Raw genomic sequence first — 20,024 nt, forward strand, 5'->3', positions numbered from 1 at the left:
GTCGCTTATGGCTGCGTTTGTATCTATTGTTACAGCCATGTGGCAGTATCGTAATCGCAGGACCTGGTCCGCGTGAACAAGTGATTGGTTGGTTCGTTGGTTTGTTGGTTTTTTCCTGTGTAAAGGAAATGGCGCTCTAATTGTCTCACATTTTAGTGGACGCCGAAACCGCTCCAAAAGGGAAGGGGTGAAGGTGAGAGTGAAAGAACAAAGGAAGAAAGAGGTGCCATAGTGGTGGGCTTCGTAATGATTTTTACCACCCGAGGATCTTTAACTTGCGCTGACATCGCAGAGCACTGGGGCGCCTTTTGCGTTTCGCCTCCATTGGAACGCGGCTGCCACGGCCGGGAACGAATAATATTAATTGGTTTTTTGGGGTAAGGAAATGGCGCAGTATCGGTCTCATATATCGTTGGACACCTGAAACACGCCGTAAGGAAGAGATAAAGGAGGGAGTGAAAGAACAAAGGAAGAAAGAGGTGCCGTAGTGGAGGGCTCAGGAATAATTTTGACCACCTGAGGATCTTTAACGCGCGCTGACATCGCACAGCACACGAGCGCCTTAGCGTTTTACCTCCATAAAAACGCTGCCGCCGCGGTTTTTATGGAGGCAAAGCGCTAAGGCGCCCGTGTGCTGTGCGATGTCAGTTACGGGCCCGGAACGAACCCGGAAAATTTGTAATTCCGTTTCTCGGACGCTAGGAAATTATTTCATAATAATATCTGCTATGAGGAAAGGAGAGTTGCAGCCACTGTCATTTAGGATTGACACCTAGAAACGCTTTAAAGTAAGGAATAAAGAATAAGTTCGTTGAAAAGAGAGAGCAGCTGCAAGCGATGACTGCGTATTATTGCGACCGCCTGCGATCCTTTAACCGGTACCGATATCGCGCCGCACGCAGAGGTGTTTTTCATTTAGCGTTTCGCCTCCATCGAAACGCAGCCGCCGCGGTCGAGTCCCATGGTTCGAACCCGACCGCGGCGCCTACGTTTCGATGGAGGCGAAACGCTAAGACCCCCGTGCGTTGTGCGATGTCAGCGCACGTTAAAGATCCCGAGGGGGTCGAAATTATTCTGAAGTCCCCCACTACGCCCCCTCTTTCTTTCTTTCTTTCTTCCTTTCTTTCTTTCTTTCTTTCTTTCTTTCTTTCTTTCTTCCTTTCCTCTTTCACTCCCTTCTTTATCCCTTACCTTACGGCACAGTTCAGGTGTCTAAAGATATATGAGACAGTTACTTCGCCATTTCCTTTCCTTAAAAACTAATTAAAAAAACGTTAAAGATCCCCAGGTGGTCGAAATTATTCTCAGCCCTCGACTACGGCACCTCTTTCGTCGTTCACTTTCTCCTTTATCCCATCCGTTACGGTGTGGTTCAGGTCTCCGCCGAGATGTGGGTCAGATACTGCGCCTTTTTCTTTCCCCAAAAATCAATTTTCATTTTCATTTTCTCCGGCGTTGAAACGCGGCCGCTACGCCTAGAGCTTCTTCCGGCGCCTCCGTGCCCAGATGCCGAACGCCGTAGCGACCAAGCGCACTGAGCACGTAGGCAACGAAAGCAATGCCAGCTTTCGAGGCTGCTACGTGTTAGCTATTTTTTTTAAACATGATAGCATGCAGTGCAGAGCGTCGTCTTTAAAGAAAGCAAAATGTCATTACCAATGCAACAATACGTAGCATAGAATATGATAACTTTTATTCAACGCATAATTCGAGCTCAACGAAGCGTCAGGCGCTTCTGGGGTTGGCGCAGAGTCATTCTATGAAATTGTTGGCAACTTCATAATAATAATAATTTGTTTTATGGGGAAAGGAAATGGCGCAGTATCTGTCTCATATATCTTTGGACACCTGAACCGTGCCGTAAGGGAAGGAATATAGGAGGGAGTGAAAGAAGAAAGGAAGAATAGGTGCCGTAGTGGAGGGCTCCGGAATAATTTCGACCACCTGGGGATCTTTAACGTGCACTGACATCGCACAGCACACGGGCGCCTTATCGTTTTTCCTCCATAAAAACGCAGTCGCCGCGGTCGGGTTCGAACTCGGGAACTCCGGGTCAGTAGTCGAGCGCCCCAACCACTGAGCCACCGCGGTGGGGTGGCAACTTAGGTAAGAGTCGAAAATGCCACTGAAGATGTAGTGTTCTCACTACACGATTCGGTACATTGAAAACACATAAACAGTTATAACAGTCACTTACAACCCAATCGTACAGTTTGCGCTGCTTTGAATTTGACAGCACATTGCCACAGTACCATTCCATCCAGTGGCGCTATACCGCGGCCGAACTGTTTTAGCTGGGACTTGCCATGCCTTGCGCATTCGAGGGGCTAGAGGATTGTCATCTTCCTCGCTCGAGCTCCCTGATGTCTTGCACGCCCAGCACGTCAAGTTAAACCTGGATTGTGTGCTTCGACCGTTTATCGGTGACAATATTCTCCTGCTCTTGTTTATTTTGTGTAATTGAAGATTGCTTGTGAGGAAAGGAAATGGTGCAGTAACTGTCTCACGTATCTCGGTGGACACCCAAACTGCGCCGTAAGGGAAGGAAGAGAAAGGTGCCAATGAACGAAGAAAGAGAGAACGAGGGGCGCAGCGGAGGTCTCATTAGTAATTTAGACCACCTGAGGATATTTAAGGCCACTGCGGCGGGTGTTCGTTTTATGGCTAAATGTTTTTCAGCCACGAAGCATGAGCGACAATGTTGCGCACGGGACTAGAACATATGATTCTTGGCCGAGTTTCATGGTAATTCCTGTTGTTTTCAATTCTTGGGTATAATCCTTAACCAACTGCATTATTTTTTTCTTCAGGTACGCGCTCCTCAAAGCTGTTATTGCTGATGGTGACCAAAAAGCGCCGTGAGTACAAAAGCTAAACTTCAATTCTTTTAGGAGCTAAATTAGCCTGCCACTCACAGTGCAATGCGCAGACTACTAGTGGCAACGTATTTTCTACATACAGTGCCATCTAGGGGCTGCCACAGCGGTTAACATAAATAGTTCAGGTTAGCCCTGAGAGAGGGCGCTACACATACGCACCAACACTTGTTTTTGGAAATCATTTCTAGAGAAGAAAATAAATCGGTCTCTAAACTTTACGGACAAAAGTGATATGTAACCCGAGAGTCAGCGATAGCTGTTTAGACGTTTGTTCCCGTAACCACAGTTGTAGTGCTCACGTGATGCACCCCTGCACTGACAGGCGGCTGTTCCAAACAGAGCCACCCCTAGGTTTATGCGACACAGGTTGACTGGCGCAACCGGTGCGTTCACTAGCACCCACTGTCTACGCTGACTGCTTCTAAGAACGATTACGATACTCCCTATTGCGACATTTCAGCGCAGCTCTGCAGGCGTGATATTGGGATGTACAGAGGCAAATAATTTCAGATACATGCATGTATGTGCACTTACAAAGCACTTTTTTCAAGCAACGCAACTCCTCTCTCAGTTTTATATTGTCATGAAGGTGGCTTTGTAGTCTGAGAAATGTATGGAGATAGGTTCAGCCTGTTGCACCAATGCCTGGTTCTTAAGTAGCCAGTTTACACTAGGAAGACAACGCTGTGAGTGGCGTGGCTGATGGGACAATCTGTCACGTGCAGCACATATCACAGCGCAGCCCGCCAACGATGCGGAGCATAGCTCGACTGCGAGATGGGAGCGCGTGAGGGCTCATGCCGCTGCAGATAGCCTCCCTTCCTCTATCCAGCCTACCTCCTCACATGCAGTGGTGAGGGACGACGACGCGCTCGGCCAGCACCACACTGGCGCCGTCTACGAGCGAGCGGCAGTACTTCGTTCGCTCGGCACGGCCGGTATTGAGGAGAGCGTGCACGCTCTCCCCTCGCACTTCTCCCCTCCTTTCGCTGCCCTCGCGCTCGGTTACACCGACGGCGACGCCACCAACAGGCGACCTACTCGCCTGTTGCGACCTGAAAGCCCAAAAGGCGATGGTCGAACGAGCTATGGCGGCAGAGGAAGCCACTGGGGTCCCGTACTAGGGACTCCACCTAGTGATTGTGAGGGGAAGGGCACTAAGCCTGACTCCTGAGCACCCTCCATGTAACTCCCTCTTTTTAGAGGAAATAAACGTTTTTACCACCACCGCCAATGTGGCTCAACCCACGAACGGGCGCATAAGAGCTTCAATCTAAAACAGCGAACACAGCGCAAGGGTCCAAGTGTGATTATAACTGCTCTCTTATCAGTGCGTAACCACCAATCCGATGGGAACCAACCCCGATCAAAATCATCCTTTGTCCCATTGTCTGTTCCCATCTGGCATAGTGCTAGCTCTTCGTTTCGCGCTACTGCCCGCTCATCGTGGTCTTCTAAGTGGCGCTAATAAGACGCGTGCCATGTGCCGATTCACTCGTAGCCATGAAAGAGCCCTCGCCGTGGGGTCCCTCCCGTCTGTATGCGGCAGAATTTAGGCTCTTCTGCAGCAGCCTCGTAGCTTGGAAGGAAGCTGCATGCCACATCTCGTCCTCTCGTGGTTATGAAAGGGCCCTCGGTTCCCGGCCTGGTAAACACGGATACAGAACCTACCACCAATACGGCGCCCGACTTGGCATAGTCGTTGCCAATGCTAACTTTGTCACAGATATCTACGCAATGGCCAACTGCTACACAGACCACAGGACATTCTTCATGCATCCAGACTCTGCTTTTGAAAGCCAAAAAAATATAGACGGAGAATTAAATCAACCGTCATTTGTGTGCCTCAGTTCAAATTGCAAGCAAGTTTCAGGCAGAATTTCAGGCGCAAAGAAAAAATAAAAAGGCGTGCATTCGCACTGTATTCGAATGTTGTAAACATTTTTGGAGTGTGTTCTTTCGCGGATGCCGTCCTTTCCATCTGAGCTTGTGTCAACATTGGCGGTTGCTTCGCGTACTTATTCCAATCGCAGGGGCTGCATCTCGTTTAGAGAGCTCATGCAGGGCGGGGACGCCGACGTGAAGGCAGCTCAAGACCAAGTGGGCATGGACGACCCACTGACCATTGTTTTCACATCGGTATGTATTTCAGCCTGGGCTTAACTGCTTAATCATCTTTCTAGCGAAGGAATAGCTGTGGTGCGCAATGAAATCAATATTATTGCTGCTACAGTTCTTTCGTCATTCCCGTGTTTGCACAGTGTTAACAGGCACTCTGTCCCGTTCTCTTCTCTTGTGTGTGTGTGTGTGTGTGGTTTTGGCGCCTTTAAATTACAATGATCAATTACCAACTAGCCCAGCAAGAAGTTCTCTTTTAACAGGTATTATCGGCTACTATTATAATTTCTTAATTTAGTTATGAATGTTAGAGGTAGAGAAAAAAATTTATTGAGGACGCAGAATTAAGCTCCTGGAACAGCCTGCTCTAGGACCACCAAAGCGAGCTGATCTATCAGCTGGCCCTAGGTTAGCTAGGCCCGCCACGTTCCGGAAGAGGGGTATGGGTAACGGGAGATTGAACTGCAAAAGTGCGAAAAAACAGGGAATGTTCCAGATTAGCATAGGTTTCGGGACAGTATGGGCATGCAGGCGAGGGTCGAAAGAGTTTCAGAAAAGAACAGGTGCGGGGAAAAGAGTATTCAAGTGGATGCACAGGACAATACGTAGTGGCGGGGTGGTGAACGACTTGTCAGTAGCAGGAAGGCTGCAAAGGGTTTCCTTGGGTCAGCGTCCGCTATGTTCTCTACATTCTTTCATCATGCGCAGGAGGTAAGCTTACTTCCTTCGAAATGAAAAACAATACCGTCACCAATTTTATAACTATAGCCAATATTGGGCGCCCACAACACATCTCCACGTGAAGAACTTCCTGTAAGAAAAGCGTGCAGAAGACGCCGGAGTGTAGACGACTATTGCACAGCGTCTACGATACTTCTTTCACCAAAGGTATTTCGAAACACTGCACGAGTCTCAATGAATCAACGTCCCGCACGCTTATTTCACATATTTCTGAGGTATGCACATCATGGCGACTACTGCTTCCACGAAATAAACTCCGTTTGTTTGTAGAATAGTTGACGTTTACTGCTGGTAGCTGAGGTGGGACGCCAGTCAACGTTTTCAGTACGGAGCCTGTGTCAAAAGACAATTTCGCATTGAGCAGTATTCATCCACATTGTAAAATAATGATCGAAGAACAACAGTTCCAACAATTCCGTGAGTTCCATCAACATTTGAAGTGAAGGGACAAGAAGGTTTCGCCAGTTAAAGCTAAGAAGTCAGTTGAAGCATCAGAAGTGCTTTGTTGCTTCATGTGAACTCAAAAAGTTTGCACAGTACGTATGGGGATTTTTTTTATTTTTATCTTTCTCCTCTATGCTGTTTTTACAACGAGCATATTACGCTGACAATGGACAAAAAATTCTGGCGATGTTCTTGCTGCAAATGCAAAATAGGTGTGCACAACTGCGGTTCTTGCTCTATTTTGTCATGTAGTGATGACTCCAGTCCGAAGAGCAGGAAGAGAGCGAAAATATCTTTTAAACAAATTAATTTATTTGGGCTGATTGGCGCCCACAATGGACTGAATCACTTGGCGGCGGCTCATCAAGAACCGTGTTCAGCGGTCGTCGAACAGAATGCCCGCCGCTCTAGGCCGCGCTAATTTAAAGCTGATAGCGAATTTGCGAGATACGGCGTGCAAAGTTACTACAACATTCTGTGACAACGTAGAACCGGCCCCGACTGTATGCGATCAATCGAGATAAATCTGGACGCGCCCTGCATCAAAAACGAAGCAATAAAATGGCGTAGCGGTAGCGTTAAAGATCGAACGAACACTACAAAGATTCGCGGCCTTAATCCCCTCTCAAAGAAGCATCGACACGATGCTTTAAAACAAATAAGGCGACTAGAAACAAATAAAACGAATTTTTCAAAAATAAACACCAAGTGTGGAAACACAGCGTTCCTTAGAGCGCATAATAGGTCTTTAGAAGGACGACATACACAATTGCTGGCCGTACGCGGCGTCGCTTGAATGCAGTCATATCGTCAGGGACGACCTCATAGCCCAGTTCACATAGCCGACGAAAAACCTTGTACGGTCCGAAATATCGGCGCATAAGCGCTTTTCACTGAATCCGCGGCGGCGAATGGGCGTCCAAACCCAGATTCGCTCGCCTGGCTTGTGTTTCGCGTTGCGTCTTCGTATGTTGTAGCCCCTGGCGTCGGTCCGCTGCCGGTCTTTGATTGGTAATCGAGCAAGTATTCGGGCTTCTCCGCGTTAAAAGTAGGCGCTGACGTCGACGTTATATTCTTCGGTAACGTTGGGTAGCATGACGTCTACCTTGGTCGTGGCCTCACTGCCATGGAAGAGCCTAAATGGCGTCATCCGGGTGGTCTCCTGCACTGTGGTGTTGTAGGCGAAGACGATGTAAGGGAAGATGACGTCCCAGGTCTTATGTTCGGCATCAACATACATAGCGAGCATATCGGCGATGGTTTTGTGCAAGCGCTCGGTCAGTCCGTTGGTCTGCAGATGACATGCAGTTGTCCGCCGGTGGCTGCTTTGGCTGTAACGCAGGATGGTTTGCGTCAGATCTCCCGTAAATGCTGTTCATCTGTCCGTGATGAGCACATCGGGGGCGCCGTGTCGCAGAATAACGCACTCCACGAAAGATTTGACGACTTCTTCCGCTGTTTCGTTCGGTAGGGTTTTTGCCTCGGCGTAGCGGGACAGGTATCAGTCGCTACGACGATCCACGATCCACTTATTTCCAGACGTTGACTTCGGGAAAAGGCCAAGCAAGTCCATGCTGATCTTCTGAAAAAAACCTTGAGGGGGGTTCCATAGGTTCAGAAATCCTGCTGGTCGGGTGGAAGGGGTCTTCCGTTACTGACAACCTATGCAGGTTTTCACATAATGTGCGACATCGGCAGACCGTCGGGTCCAGTAATACTTGTCTTGAATGTGGCGGAGTGTGCGAGAAAACCCGAGGTGTCCAGCTGTCGGCTCGTTGTGCGAAGCCTGAAGAACTTCTTGGCGCAGACTTGCCGGTACAACAAGAAGGTAATCTGTTTTGTTCGCTGCGAAGTTCTTTTTCACGAGGACTTCATTCTGTACACAGAACGAAGGCAATCCTCGTTTGAACGAGGCGGAGGGTGAATAAATCTTGCTTTTAAGTACTCGATGAGACGTTTTAGGTCCGGGTCCGAGCGTTGCTGTTGTGCAAATTGTGCAAAAGAGCTGGAGTTGATGGGTCCCCGGAAGGCGTCCTCATCGTCGTCCGGCGGCGGTGCGTCTACAGGGGCTCGTGAGAGACAATCGGCATCAAAGCGCTTGCGTCCGGACTTGTAAACGACGGTAACGTCAAACTCATGGAGACGCAGACTTCATCGAGCGAGTCGGCCAGAGGGGTCCTTCAAATTGGCAAGCCAGCACAGCGCGTGGTGATCGCTGACCACCTTGAACGGTCGTCCGTACAGGTAGGAACGGGATCTCGACGTAGCCCAGACGATGGCAAGGCACTCGTTCTCATTTGTCGAATAGTTAGCCTCGGCTTTGGAAAGGGAACGGCTAGCGTATGCAGTTGCTTTCACCAGTGCATCGGTTTTCTTAACGAGTACTGTGTTTAGGCTCACACTGCTTGCGTCGGTATGAATTTCAGTCTCGGCGCTTTCATGAAAACTCGCGAGTATCAGTGGGGACTGTAAACGACGCTGAAGTTCTTTGAATGCTTCCGCTTGCGGTGCTCTTCATTTAATGGCACGTCTGCCTTTGTCAGTTTGGTCAGAGGATTCGCGATGCGCGAAATGTTCTGGACAAATCGTCGGTGATATGCGCACAGTCCGAGCAATCTGCTCGCAGCTTTCCTATCGGCCGGCGGTGGAAACAATGTGATAGCAGCTGTTTTCGACAGGTCTGGGCGAACTCCCTCCTACACTGTAAAAAAAATGCTCCGCAGTACAGAGAAACCCGCTGGTAATGCGTTGCCGGAGGGTTTTCCGCAACATGAGGTACGGACTAAATGTCAGAAACAGAGACTCCGTATGACGACTGTCACATTCTTGGTAACGGAAAGTTATGCCATGCTATGCACGAGACCGAAATCGTTTTTTCCCAACGAATGCTTATGTTTTGTTCTTATTGAAGTTTCCGCAATGTGTATGCATACGTCCTCCGTTCACTCGGAAGTCATTTCATCTAGAGCGGAAATTATCTGTATTGTAATTATGCACTTTCTGTAGTACATGAACATGCGTCTTCGTATAGCTTCTGCCCGCAATGTTCACTGCAGATATAGCCGGCCAGGTGCCGAAAAAACAAGTATTATGTACAAGGCTTTCCTTTACGCATATTGTGTAGTGCATACGTACAAAGAATGCAGCTTAGAATGAAAGAGTGGTAAGTGTTTGGGTGAGTACAAGTACATACGTTTTATTTTCATGGCCAACTACACACATTGTACATCTGCACATTGCTGTCGAATCCATTTGAAAAGCATAAAAAATCCTCATTTAGTGGTCACACAACACCAAATAAAAATTTCACAAATACATTTCAACCATCCGCTATTGAACAATCGGCTTTCGTAGAAGCTTTCAAAAGCCATTCACCGAGAACCAACCCGTTATAATTTATTGCCCAAAATTCATTTCTCATAACAGTAAACAGTAAAAACCACAGGTCCAGAAAGAAGCAGATAAAATGCGCTTTCCCGGGCGGCACTGTGCGCATGAAAGTCTTTACAGTTGCTTATCATTTTGTTCAAATAGAAAGTAGCTCAGGATGGGGGCCAGATGCAATTCAATGCAGGTGCCTTTCTGTACATAGTACTAAATGCACAACTTAGCGAGCAAGGAACATTGGTAACATCTGAAAAAGGTGGGAGATGCTTGCCGAATTTATCGTCCATCCAATTTGTTATAGGCAAGACAAGACGAAGCGAAAGTCCCGCACTCAGTTTATATCCAGTTCCCGGGCATGCCCGTTGCGGCAGATTATGACGCTTTTTATTATGACACAAACTTGGAATACGGCCCTAGGAAGCACACTTCCCCAAAACCGCATGTTTTCACTCATAGCTTCCATTATCTCAGCATGTGCAAGAAAATGTACTAATATCTGATGTCAGTGAAAATGCAGTCACACGTACCGGAAGCGGCTCACTAAGGCATTCCAATATCTCTGCAGTGTGCCTCACAAGGAACGGATGCTCAAGTTTCAAAAAAGGGCTCTTGGCAGAAATTTAACCAAAGGCCGTTGCCATGTGAACCTTTTCAAAATGATGACCCAGAAAGACGAAGTGTCCTCATGTGTCTGATGCAAAAGAAGGATGAAGGCATGAGTCTTTCTGCTTTTTGAACAGCTGTGATAAGTTTTTTACTGGTACTGCTTGGTGCAGCTTCAGTCTCCTTCTTGACATTTTGTGAAATAATTATATATCTGCGATAGCTCTCGCTAGCAAACATTTTGGCACTAATGGAGAAGCAAAAAGACCCATGTCCTAGGCCTTTTTTTGTGACACTAAAGGAAGGCTTGCCTTTTAGAGTCATTGATTACGAAGAGGTCCATGTGGCAACAAACTTTGAGAGAATTCCTTCAAGGGCTCTTTGTTCTCATGAGGTGCCCTGTAGATATACCACAACACCTCAGTGAGCTGTTACCAGCCCTGTGAGTTCACTGTCACTTGACATCAAGGGTATGTACTTTTCCTCGCCACATGCAGCAATGATGTATATGTCAAGAGAAAGCATAAAAGATTTCTAGATTGCTTGCGGAGGAAAGCACAAGAGTGGCCATGCTCAGCTGTTACCTTTGCTTCTTGCTCGAGTTCTACTGTGAGTACTACGTAATGACAGGTGTCTGCATCAACTCATATTTAACACCCGTCCTGTGCGACCTCCATCTTGCACTACATGACAGGCAACTTTATAACACCCTTCGTGCAAAGAGTGTCATCAGGGTCGGTGTGTTCTGTCAGTTTCCTGGTCCTGTGGTTTGTGCTGTGTTTTCTACTCTTAAACTATTTACTGCCTTCATTCTCCACTCCATGAAGCCTGAATGTGCTACACTGGGCTGCTCCACGCGTCGTGGAGCAGCCCAGTGGCCATTTTTTTTTCATATGTCGGAGGCACTCAGCTCGAAAGCCATGCTGACTATATTCAGCAGACAAGGGTACATGTGAGACACATCATTAATAACTAATTCTCACGGTGGTATCTTGTGCAAGAATATCTAAATACTACTCAATTTTTGCTTAAGTTTTCAGATACACTCTTAGATTAAAAACATAATTTGGCTACATTAGCAGAAGCACAGCACCAAGGTACTCACCAGTTACCTGAAGCACTGTACGCAAGTTCTCGTGCCATCATGAATACAGCACACTGTCCATGTCTTCATAATGCCATGTCACTCCAGCACTTCGGTAGCAAAATTTTCCTTTAAAAAAAGTAGTTTTGTTTATGTTAGACTGGTCATATTTAATTTTACTATATACTATGTACTTCTCATTGTACTGCCCCAGACTAAAAAATAACCAATGATCACGCTTTGAATTATGTCATATGTGATCACCAAATTATGTGATCACCAATTTGTTCTTAGAAGTTCTGATTGAAATAAATCTGACAAAATATTATTTCAGAAAATGTGGCACAAGGAAGAAGGACGCTAGCTAGATAACCTGAACGAATGTTTTCAGTTGCATGCAGCCACCGGCACCATTGCACACAAAATGTACAATAAAGTGGGTTTTACCTTTCCGAATAGAATTTAATGCTGCAAACATTTAAGTGAAACAATTTCAACCTTCCATTCCGCATAAAGGAAAGAAAATTCCTCTCGTTTTTTCACAAGCCTCTGCAAGTACACAATTCAGTGAATCTACTCTACAAGTACTTGAATCTATCAGCACGAGACAGGGACGAGAAAAGAAACAAAACAGGCACTGACTCGCAACTGAAGTTTATTGAAGTGAACAGAGAGTATACAGAAAAGCCACACGCCACAAACTACACAATTGCACATAAGCTACATCACAACATAAGTAAAAGATTGCCCTTAACATTCCTCTCATCTAGACAGTCCAACCCGCTGCATGTTAACGCTATGGGTAGCACACTCACACATTCGTCACCGAGTCATAAGATGTGTCTAGCCTCGATAATTTTCTGGTTAATCTGCTGTGAACGTAGTGCCAAAATGCGTGTTGCCGAAAGGAATGGCTAGCAGCCTTCACATCCCTTGTAATATGCAGATAAGTTACAACCCCTACCAATATCCAAATACCTCTCATGCTCCTGTAGTCTTACATTGATACACATTCCAGTTTCACCAACATAAACCCAACCACATGATAATGGTATGCAATGCATGCAATGGTTGCAAGGCACATATATGTTGCCACGTTTCACTCGACACATGTGCTTTTCCCTAACGAAATTCACAAAATTATTAACAATTTTACAGATTGTAGACAACTTATTAGGGGCCGAACACACCATTTTTACGTCATACCTTCTGGACACAGTTTTCAAATTTTGCAACAATCTATGTATGTACAGTAACACTGTCAGTCTTTTGGCATATCACTGGCTGGCCCCAGCCTGATCATGCCAGTCCTTGCGAAGGGGTTTCAGCTTTTAACATGCTAAAGGGAAGAATGGCACAGCATCAATTAACGAGGAAAGCAGGGCAGCACACCCACGCACAAGTGCCAACCCTGGAGCAGATACAAAATCCAAGAGCGCGTGCTTGACATTCAGCGTTGACAGTCAAGGAAACGAGGAAACACGGATTTGAACGCTAAAGATTGAACGAGCCCGATCCTTGGCTGCCAACGCTGAATGTCAAGTACACGCTCTTAGATTCTGCATCCGCTCCAAGGATGGCACTTGTGCGTGGGTGTGCTCTACTGTGGTCCTCGTTACTTGATGCTGCGCCATTCTTATCTTTAGCATGTCAGACCAACTTGCCCAATCTTATATGCTCAGCTTTAACGATTTATCGCACGCTTCTGCAATAGCATGGTTGGGAAATCATGCTTTCATTAGCCTTAAAATCTTCGCTTGGAAACCAGTTGTCACGCTGTAAAAGCATGGCTTCACCAATACCGAGCCTAGACTTGACGACGCAATGCTATCTTTCACTAGCTTAGAATCGTTCGACCAACAGTCAAGTAGCTGCTTAACACTCCTGGGTGAATATCGCTAGCACACATGGCGTGTGCAGAACATCATGGTAAGGTTCAGAAACCGCAGCTCTTTTTGTTGGGACATTTTCTCCAAGGTAAACTTAAGACAAAGGCCTTGCTCCTTAAACAAGTTCACAATATTTACAGGTCCCACACTATCACAACCTTTGTAAAAGACCAGAAAATCATAGACGTAGCGAAAGATTTCCCCCAGCCCATGCAATTTCTTGGCAATCATTCCTTCCACCCTGCTTAAGAGAATATTGCTTAGCACAGGGGCAACCTTCGAATCGATACATTTAGCAGACTTTTGAACATATGCCGCACTGCCATACTCCACAAACATGCTCTTCACTTCAAATAAAAGGAGGCAAGTGCCAAAAAAGACTTATGTTACACACCCGTTCCTAAACACGAGCTCATCGTTGTGCTCCGATATACACATTCATAAGCTTTTCACAAGATCTTCATACGGGATAGAATAAAATAGTTCTACATCGACACTAATCACAAGACAATCCGCTGGATTGTCATTCTTAAGATACTCAACCACACTGCGAATTGAGTACAAGAAATGAATCTTCAAGATGCGAAGTAGACAGATGCTTTTGCAATTAACCAGAGATAATTTTGCATGAATCCTTTTCTGAAATTTATCTGAAGAGCATGTTATTGAATAGCATTTATTTGAAGAGCATGTTTGTAGAGTAGCGCAGTGCGGTATGTGTTCTAAAGTCTCGAATATGTAGTGGTTCAAAGGTTGACCTTGTGCTAAGCAATATTTTCTTGAGTAGGGTGGATAGATTGTCCAGAATGTGCATGGGCTGGGGGAAAAATCTTTTGCTATGTCGATGATTTTCTGGTCTTTTATAAAGGTTGTGATAGTTCGGGACCTGTACATCTTCTCAAGTTGTTTAAGGAGCAAGGCCTTTATCTTAGGTTTACCTTGGAGCAAATGTCCCAAGAAAAAAAGCTGTGGTTTCTGGACCTTACCTTGATGTTCAGCACACTTCATGCGTGCTGGCGAGTGTTAAGCTGCTACCTGGCTACATGTCGACCATTCCAAGCTAGTGAAAGATAGCATTGCACTTTCTAGCGCGGGCTCAGAATTGATGAAATTATGCTTTCACAGCATGACGACTAGTTTCCAAGAGCAGATTTTAAGGTTAACGAACGCACGATTTCCAAACCTTGTTACGGCAAGAGCATATGATAAATTGTTAAAGAAGCTGAGACAGTTTTGCGGTGACCGGCACAATCAGGCTGGGGCCAGCCAGCGAGATGCCAAAAGACCAGTTGTGTTACCGTATGTACATAAATTGTCGCACAATTTGAAAAATGCGCCCAGAAGGTATGATGTAAAAGTGGCTTTCTCGGCCCCTAATACGTTGTCTAAAGCATGTAAAATTTTAAGAATAATTCAGTGAATGTGGCTCGAGAAAAGTACACGTGTAGAGCGAAATGTATATGTACCATGTAAAATGAATGTGGTATCAAATATTATTATCTTGTAGTCTGGTTTACGTAGGTGCAACTGGAAGGTGTATGAATGTAAGACTACAGAAACACAAGAGGGTAGGGGCTTGGCTAGATGGTTGGGGTAACTCTGCTGTACACTGCACGGGATGTGAAGTCTGCTACCCTTTCCTTTTGGCAACACGCATTTTGGCAGTAAATTCAGAGAGATTAAATGGGAGATTATCGAGGCTAGACACATCTTATGACTCCGTGAAGAATGTGTGTTTTGTCTATCGTGTTAACACACAATGAGTTGGACTACCTCGATCAGGGAAATGTTGAGGGCGATTTTTGACTCATGTTGTCCTGTATGCTTATCTGTAACTACATGATTTATGGTATTGCTTGGCTTTTTATATATTCCCTGTTCACGCCAATAAACTTTAGTCGCGAGTCAGCACCTGTCTTGTCTCCTTTCTCATCCCTGTCTTTCGCGCTGGTGGATTCACCGCAATGGCTCACCTCTGCAGAAATCCAAGGCATGACATTTTACTCTTCACATTCGTGGTTCAGCGCATAATACGGCAAAGGCTTTTCAATTCCAAGGAAAGTTCATGGCTCCATTGAACACTGCCTCCTGCTTACAAGACACAGAGCAGCAATCATTGTAGATTCTACCTGTGATACAAAGAGCAAAGTTTTAGTTTGAGTGGACTAAACTAGGAAAGCAGCACAATATATCTATAGCCAAATAACTGAACTGAAAGAAATAGAGGGTAGTGTAATAGTGAACACACTGATATATTGCAAGTGAGATATATGCATAATATATTGCAATATCCAACACTGCTACCATTGCCTTAGCCAACTACTTCATAAATAACAATAAATGCAGTATCCCAAAAATACTGATAACGTACTATTAGTGTTAATAGTAGCAGTGCAGGTTCCATGAACCAAAAAGGGCCCAGTGTTGACTGTCGTTCCCACAGCAGCCTTGTGACCAATGGCCGGTGTAAAGGAAAGAGGAGGAATGACTGAAAAGAGAAAGAGCCAGGGGGAAGGAAAATAGGTATAGAAGGGCTTAGGATATCATAGGAAAATAAGGTTGTTTAGACAGTGAGCACAAAATAAACATTACCACACAAGTAAAGACATACAAGACCAAACATATATATCATTGTGCAGAGTGGCAAACTTGATGCCATTTAGCCCAAAATATGTTTTCAATAAAGTGATTATAATTATTAATAGAACAACTGACCAAGTGAAACCATAATAGATGAACAAGGAAGTTGTTAATATTCTGGCAGAAATTAAAAGAAGAAAATGGATCTGGCCATGGCATACAATGCAGAGAATGAATCACCAATGGTATCTTAGGGCAACAGAATGAATTTGATGGATTTTAATGGCACAAGGGCATCTGTGGCCAAAGAGTGCCTTAGCACAAGTTAATTTCGTCTACTCAAGGTGAAATCAGAGACCCATTTCCCAAGCATTTCATTCCAGATAAGCTGAGCACCACGCCAGGAAACAGCTTGTGCATTGTATCGCAACAAAATGAATTTCACCCTAAGGAAAATATAGCAGGAGATAGCTGATTATAAGCTCACTAGATAAGATTAGGGGATTTCTGATAGTGTGGCATGTAGCTGGTGCAAGACACAGATAATTAAACTGGAAAAGGCCATTGTCCTGAGGTGAATGTAAACAAAGCAGTGAGGATAATGAAATTCGCTACACTAGAGCTGTTAAGAATCAGCTCAAGTTCCATGCTTCAAGATGGTGCAAGTTTGCTCAGTGAAAAAAAATCATAAGTTCACCCAAGAATTGGTATCTTGGCGGTATCAGGCTGCAGGTGCAGATGAATTAATCCTGCCTCAGAGAAGAGCTACATAGAGCACAAAACATTTTAGGCCAGTCCTACACTGACAGCTGTTAATAACTATTTTAAAACTGTTTTTCATTGCACAAACAATAATACCGAGTTTGTGTTGGTCATGTGATTATGTTACTGAGGCTCTCCTAAAAATTCTAGCCAGAGCTAAAATACAAGCTGTCTCAACTAAGTTTTTATATCAACAATGAGAACATAAACACATGCAGATTATGCAAGTAGAAGTTTTATTCTTCATGCCGTGCCCTACAAATTTTAAATTATACTGAAAAGTAATAGAGTGGAGTGCTTGTGCCAAAAATACTAAACCTCAACAACAAAGAGAACACAAGATAAAGGCAACAACATATTGCCCAAAATTTAAATGTTTGACAAAACAAATATGAAAAGAAAACCTCTCCACAACTGGAACAAAACAGCGTGATACCGAGCACACATTTGAAAATTGTTTCATCCAAATCCCCAGTCTGGTGCTCCAGCACTCTTCAGCCAGCATGTCATGAAATGTACCATAGTTCTAGTAGCTGTAAAGAGTATACAGCTGATCCGGCATTTTGATATGTGAACAGTAACCCTCAATGACCACCAGGCTGAATACTTTCAAGAGGCTGTTCTAGTAACAAGACTGCAGTGAAACACTTAGCAAGTTATGCTGGCGTAATAATGCAAACCGTTAATCTGAGAGTTCGCTACCACGCAACTCTGTAGTAACTCCTAAAGTGTTGCAATCGAATGAAAAAAAGGACTGCCTATTATATAAACAAAAGTCAAGAGGCTGCAATGCAAGGCCATGACATAAGTGCTGCAATACAGCAATAGCGATACAATGTACACTTTAAGCAACACAATGAAACATGATCTTTTATCCTTAATTATCAGAATTTAAATATTTGTTTTCCTTGCTCTCTTGCAAAATTAAGTTTAGATCGTGAAAGCGCTCAAAAAGACAAGGCTACAGAAAGAGATTTCCACACAGTGCGCTTACTTCCAGTGTCTTTTTGAGCACATCCACTATCTAAACATGGTAACCCAACTAGTCTAAACGCTGTCGTTATTCCAAAATTAAGCCTTTCGCAAAGTGGGAGCCCCTTTCCCCATACAAGGTGCACCATAACTAATCCAACACTTTTTTCATGATATGTTTTCTCTGAGAATAAACACTGTTTGAAGATTTTGCAATAGTACTTGTCTTTTCGATTCTACGAATGTATCATGCAAGTGTTCAATGAAATGACCATCTGCCTATCTTGATCATTGCTCAAAATCAGGGTATAATGCACCATGAAGGGCAGGCTCTGCTTGATTTTTATGATTTATTAACGAAGCATGTACGTGCAACCCTTCTGCTGGCTTGTATGCAGCAGGTTTGTCTAGCTAGGCGAACTGTGGTTTTGCTATAAAGATGAAATGGTACTTTGGAAGTGAATGGTTTTCTAAAATGCATTTAACATACATACCGGGGCTTTAACAGCACCTGGTGTAAGCAACATCAGTGGGGGGACCGCAGGAGTGGCCTAGTGGTCCGAGCATCTGCCTCGCAAGCGGGACGTGCGGAGTTCGATCCACAGTGCCACCAGGTAACCAGCGCTGATACAATGGGTCGTTTCAATGGCCAGTTTAAAACTTGAAATAACCATGCTGCAATATATACAAAAAATGATTTGTGTGCTCTCTCTTACATGACATAGTTAATCATATCATAGTGTTGGTAGTACACAAAATGCATGTGTGGAACATATACATGCACTGTTTTTGTTCACATCTTACCTGCTATGTGCTGTTATGGCATGTTATGTGCTGGGAAAGCAACAGTTAGTGAGCAATGTTGTGTTGCAGCCTTTCTTCTGGTGGAATTTGAATCATGTGAGGTGCAGCTGAAAGAAATTGTTTCATACATAAGTATATTTCATGTAACACAACAAAAAGTGCACAGCCCCATCATGAGTTGTGGTTTAAACTAACAGCGAGCTTTTTACTACTCTATTTAACATATGATGCAAGTCAGTGATGCTGGAGGCACAAAACTAAATACTGTGAGGTAACATGAGCTAATATGGACAATCATGCCTTTAAGAGATATTGTCAATATATATTTTCCTGAATGAACTAAAGTTATCCGTAGAAGCATTCAGAGGAAGATAATTTTGCTAAATGCCTTTTGCCAGAATAGGCCTTTTATGAACCAGTTGCAAATGAAAAGAATAACTTTAAGACCATGCTATGCATGCTCTAATGCCAAAGTAGTTGCATACAAGCAGTATACTATGCCCCTAGTTTTATGGTGGGCCTGTACTGCACAATTTTCATGCAAGGTAGCGGAAAGTATGTGCCATAAAACAGACCTCTGCTTGCTGAAACTGACAAATAAGTACTGGGGTTAAATAAGGCAGGAAAGAAGTTACATAGTTCCTTCTGCAGGTTTTGAACTTCAGGTTAGTTATTTGAAAAATATCAATCCCTGAACTGCAATGATTGAAGTTTTTAGCAAATAACATTTCCATTGTAACAGTGGAAACGCTCTTTTATTTGAGGAACGACTTTTCAAAAGCCTGCGTTTCATGGTGGCTGTCAAGTAGCTCTGATAAAGAGAAACCAGTCACGACACACAACCAAGCTCCCGTAGCACATTTTCAACTATACCCTCATGATATAGCTTTAAAGTAAGTGTTAAGCAATACAAACACAAATCCCTTCATTTCCTTCATTGTTTATCACTGGTGTATACATACAAAGATAACCGTACAAGATGTGGAGTGCATGGTACAGAGAGAGTATGCAGATGGTTTCTTGACACTCAAAAAGTGAACAAGGGAAGGAAAAATCTCAGGGTGCTTGCCGTTTCGACAAGACAACTTGTTTTCGTCTGGGGTCAACATATACAGAGGAAACTTAGAATCAAGTACAGGGTTGTCCACTCTTAGTGCGAACACGCGAGCACATGGCTGTGCTCTTTGGGCTACTGTGTCTGACATTGCCACACATCGAAGTGTAACATGACACGAAGCACCACATCCAGGTGCATCTCCTCTTGCGCCATTTTGCAGCGATGAGTGGCTGCGCCGCACACAGTGGACCTCTAAAGAGTGCGGCCATGCGCTCACATGTTTGCACTAAATGTGGCCAGCTCTGTACATTCCGGAATTGGCATAATTATTTGAAAACGCCTTGCACATGGTCAGAGGTTTCCCAACCCATAATTTCCCCCTCCTTTCCTGCTTTCTTTAATTTATCGTTATACTTTAACCTTACGCCTTGCACCTCCTGACATCACTTCCCGGAACCTTGGCTGCCATACTCCTCCCCCTCCCCCTTCTTTTTGCCTTTTTTCCGAACCTGCCCTCATTTTCTCTTTTTCCTTCAAATTATTTTGCCCCCCCCCCCTGGTATTTTATTCTGCCATGCTGCTTAATTCCTTTATCCTAGTTTTTCAGGAAAAGGCAGCCAGCCATACCAAGCCATCTGTTGCGGCTGGACATAAAGCCATTCAAGCCCACTATCCACACTCCATACCCCGAGATTCGTTTCTAC

General features: G+C 44.7%; 1 protein-coding gene across 1 annotated transcript in view; it reads left to right on the forward strand.

The window, feature by feature from the left end:
* Nucleotides 1–20,024, forward strand: part of LOC144134713 (medium-chain acyl-CoA ligase ACSF2, mitochondrial-like) — a 72,108-nt gene that overhangs the window by 19,725 nt on the left and 32,359 nt on the right. Inside the window, exons 6-7 of the mRNA XM_077667560.1 lie at nt 2,811–2,858; nt 4,913–5,018. Of these exons, the coding sequence (XP_077523686.1) occupies nt 2,811–2,858; nt 4,913–5,018 (154 nt within the window). The remainder of the gene's footprint in view (nt 1–2,810; nt 2,859–4,912; nt 5,019–20,024) is intronic.

The sequence above is a fragment of the Amblyomma americanum genome, chromosome 5, assembly GCF_052857255.1.
Source record: "Amblyomma americanum isolate KBUSLIRL-KWMA chromosome 5, ASM5285725v1, whole genome shotgun sequence".
Taxonomy (NCBI): Eukaryota; Metazoa; Arthropoda; class Arachnida; order Ixodida; family Ixodidae; genus Amblyomma; species Amblyomma americanum.